The sequence below is a fragment of the Pundamilia nyererei genome, unplaced genomic scaffold (assembly GCF_000239375.1).
Source record: "Pundamilia nyererei isolate P.nyererei 1_Seehausen unplaced genomic scaffold, PunNye1.0 scaffold00047, whole genome shotgun sequence".
NCBI classification, from domain to species: Eukaryota; Metazoa; Chordata; class Actinopteri; order Cichliformes; family Cichlidae; genus Pundamilia; species Pundamilia nyererei.
The window spans coordinates 1898848-1901916 of record NW_005187448.1 but is presented as its reverse complement, the minus strand read 5'-3'; the positions used below and the strand labels follow the sequence as shown (position 1 = coordinate 1901916).

The 3069-nt window shown below is 42.8% G+C and overlaps 1 protein-coding gene across 1 annotated transcript in view; it reads left to right on the top strand.

The window, feature by feature from the left end:
- The first annotated feature begins 629 nt into the window (after nucleotides 1-629).
- Nucleotides 630-3069, top strand: part of hoxc1a (homeobox C1a) — a 4798-nt gene continuing 2358 nt past the window's right edge. The window contains exon 1 of the mRNA XM_005732550.1: nucleotides 630-1162. Coding sequence (XP_005732607.1) covers nucleotides 646-1162 — 517 coding nt within the window. The 5' untranslated portion in view covers nucleotides 630-645. The remainder of the gene's footprint in view (nucleotides 1163-3069) is intronic.

Sequence of the window (3069 nt, the reverse complement as noted above, 5' to 3'; positions counted from 1 at the left end):
TGCTGCCACTGAACTTCTAAATACCAGCTGTCACGACCTCTGAACCCGTCAAGTGTGTCTTTCACATGACCTAAGCCCTTTGCTAAAGAGGGCCCTGGGTTTTTCAAGAAGCCTTGAAAAATTTACATAATCCATTAACTACATCAGTGTAGACTTATATTATGCTAATTCGACTTTGGACAAAAAGTTTTTTTATTGTTATCTTGAAAAATAACCAGTGAGGAAGAATATGACTTTGTCTAAATGGACAAAAACTGTGTTTTTTTGGCGTCGTGTCCTACCTGTCTGAAGGTGAGAGGCCCACAGAGGTCCTCAGTGTGATGATGATTGACTTTCCTGCTGCTTTCTAAGGATGTTTGTAGTTTTGTTCTGTGGGCCTGCTTGTTGTGCTCGGACACCATTAAAAATGTTGACCTTAAGCGAGTCTCGCAACTTGCTTGCTCGGCTTAATCAGTTTTGTCCAGCCTGATGACAGAGATGTCCAGCTATTGGCCGAGAAGGGGAGGGCACGTCATCTCCATCAATCAGGGACTGCTGTTTCTCCTCTGAGGAATGTCCCCACGGTCGTCCAGCCGCCTGACCATGCATGAGAGGCCGGGCATGAAGTGCAAGCCCGTCCAATGATTATGCAGGGGAAAGGTGATAATGACTTCCTATCAAGAGTTAACGGCCGAAGGGGAGAATAGCCCTCTGTTAACGGGCTGCTGCCGAGCAAAAGAGGTTATAAACCAGGACCTGGGCAGCAGGTCTCATCCTGAACTCGGTGGTCGTGATGAGGAGGGGAAAGTGGAGGTAGAAGTTGCCTCGGGATTTTATTCTCCGCGTCTGACTTTGTGCACCTCTTCGGACAGCCCTCCTCCTCCAGGGTTTGAGGCTCTGGAGGGATTCTCGACACTGGCCTGCCCCCACTCGTCCCGTGTCCCCTGGCGGTGCAGGGTGCAGGGGCAGGGCTCTCCAGGACGTGGATACTGCGCGTCAAATAAAGAGAAGCCACAGCGCTTTGGGTCACTTACGGAGGAAATTCAAATTTACCCTCACAATATCCCCGAGATTCACGTCGCCGTGGGAAGCTCCACGAGCCCGGACTGTAAAGGAGCTGATACGGATGAAAGGAGTAAAACTTTTGAGTGGATGAGAGTAAAGAGGAGTCAGCACCGGGCGGGTAAGTTTTTTATGTGTGTGTTCAGGGACACTGAGCGAGAGAGGGAGGGGTGAAATGACCGCGAATTTAATTTGGGATAATTTGTAAATTTGTTTTGTTCGGTTTTTAGCTTTTAAATAACTTCCCTTTATAGTTGAGAAAGTTTGATCGAAGTTTTCTATTCGAGCAGGAAAAGGAAAAAAAAGGAGGGGGGGGGGGGGCTGACGTGTGTGATGCGTCACAGTGAACGATTTCCTCCGTCACCAACAAACAAAAGATGAATTTCAAAGATAAATGCTCCCACCTTAAAAAGCAAATCAAAACGCTTCGAAGGCAGCTATAGCTGTTCCTACTCGACGCCACATTTGAATATGCTCATGAGGAGTCGGGTGCAATTTTCTTAACGGTTTCATGTTAATATGTCTGTTAGGTTATTTAACATTTTTTGCTCCACCTACTGTTGCAAGCCGGATTTAGACTGTGCACAGAGGGAGAAGGTGAAGTACAGTGAGAAGCCTGTTTAGCCTCAGTGTATATTCAACCCAGAAAACAATCAATTATTTACCCTTGCCCTTACTAACCAGCAGACTTTGAATAATGCAACAGACCACTGCCTGTCGAGGCTCACAGGAAGTTGAGTAAAACTTACTCCTGTAAGCTGAAGTGCTCCCTGAGTATTGATTAGTTGTCTGTTTGTAATGAAAGCCCTTGTGTATTGATTTCAGTTTGCAGCACCTTTACATGTGTCCACCTTTTTAACATAATTGCTGTCACAGATCATCATTTCACTGACTGATGAGTTCTGGGCAGAGAGCCCACAGAAGAATACATATCCCAGACTTTAAAAAAATATATACCAGGAGCATACTAATGTGAAAAATGCCCATCAATCCTCAATTTTATGTGAGTTATAGTATCTTATGTAGATCCTTCATTTGATCAATAATGTCACTTGATTGACTGGCCACTGTACTTGGGCTGGGTTTCATAAATTTTACATGGAGGAAGATTTACAACAGCGGTGGTCCAGTATTGTTTTTTCTTTCTTTTCTTTTTAATAGTCTGTGTCTGCAGTAAGAATGCTGCTGACCCAAATATCCAGTGACCAAATCTGAAACAAACAAAAAAACTATTTGTGGTAGAAGGGCCCAGCTTGTCTTTTAAGGGACGCAACAAACAATCTGAACATAAAATGATGTCATAATCTTTCTGCTACCTTTGTATGCTCTCAAAAAAGGAGAGACATCACATTTGATTTTAATTTTGATCATTTTGTGACTCAACAAACATAAAATCTGTAGAACCCAACTGTTTGCTCAATATTCAGATTAGTCCACCGGCCGGTCGCAGAATAAAAAACTATGTGGCAATGGGTCAGGCTCAAACTAATGAAATAACAACTACATTTTTAAAAAAATACAATAAAAAATCCTTGGTTACATTAGTGGCTTAGCTACTGATCTGCATTTGCAGATTCTTTTAAAGATGCCGCTGTGACAGAAACAGAAATGTGGCATAAACACAGCTGATTTATTATAAAAAATGAAATGGTGTAAGAAACAAACAAACCAACAAACAAATAGAAAAACCTACAGTTCATGTTCTTTAGACCGGATATATTGCCAAAGCGAGGAAGGTAGAAGGTGGCAGGCACACTGCTGATTGATCTCAAAGTCATTTTATCCATCAAACACATTAGAGACACACTCACATGATCCAAATCCATGTGCTTGGGAAAACCATTTGCTCACACCCACCCACGCAAAAAGACATTTCCTGCCAGTATTGTTTGTATCTCTGTAACCTCTTTCTGTTTCTCTCTGAAGGAGATCATCTGTAGGAGTAACTCATTAGGACTACTGTGTAACTTGTAAAAGAGTCATTAGTGAAAGTATGCTTTCCTCTGGAGGTTGTATTGGTTTTGCAAC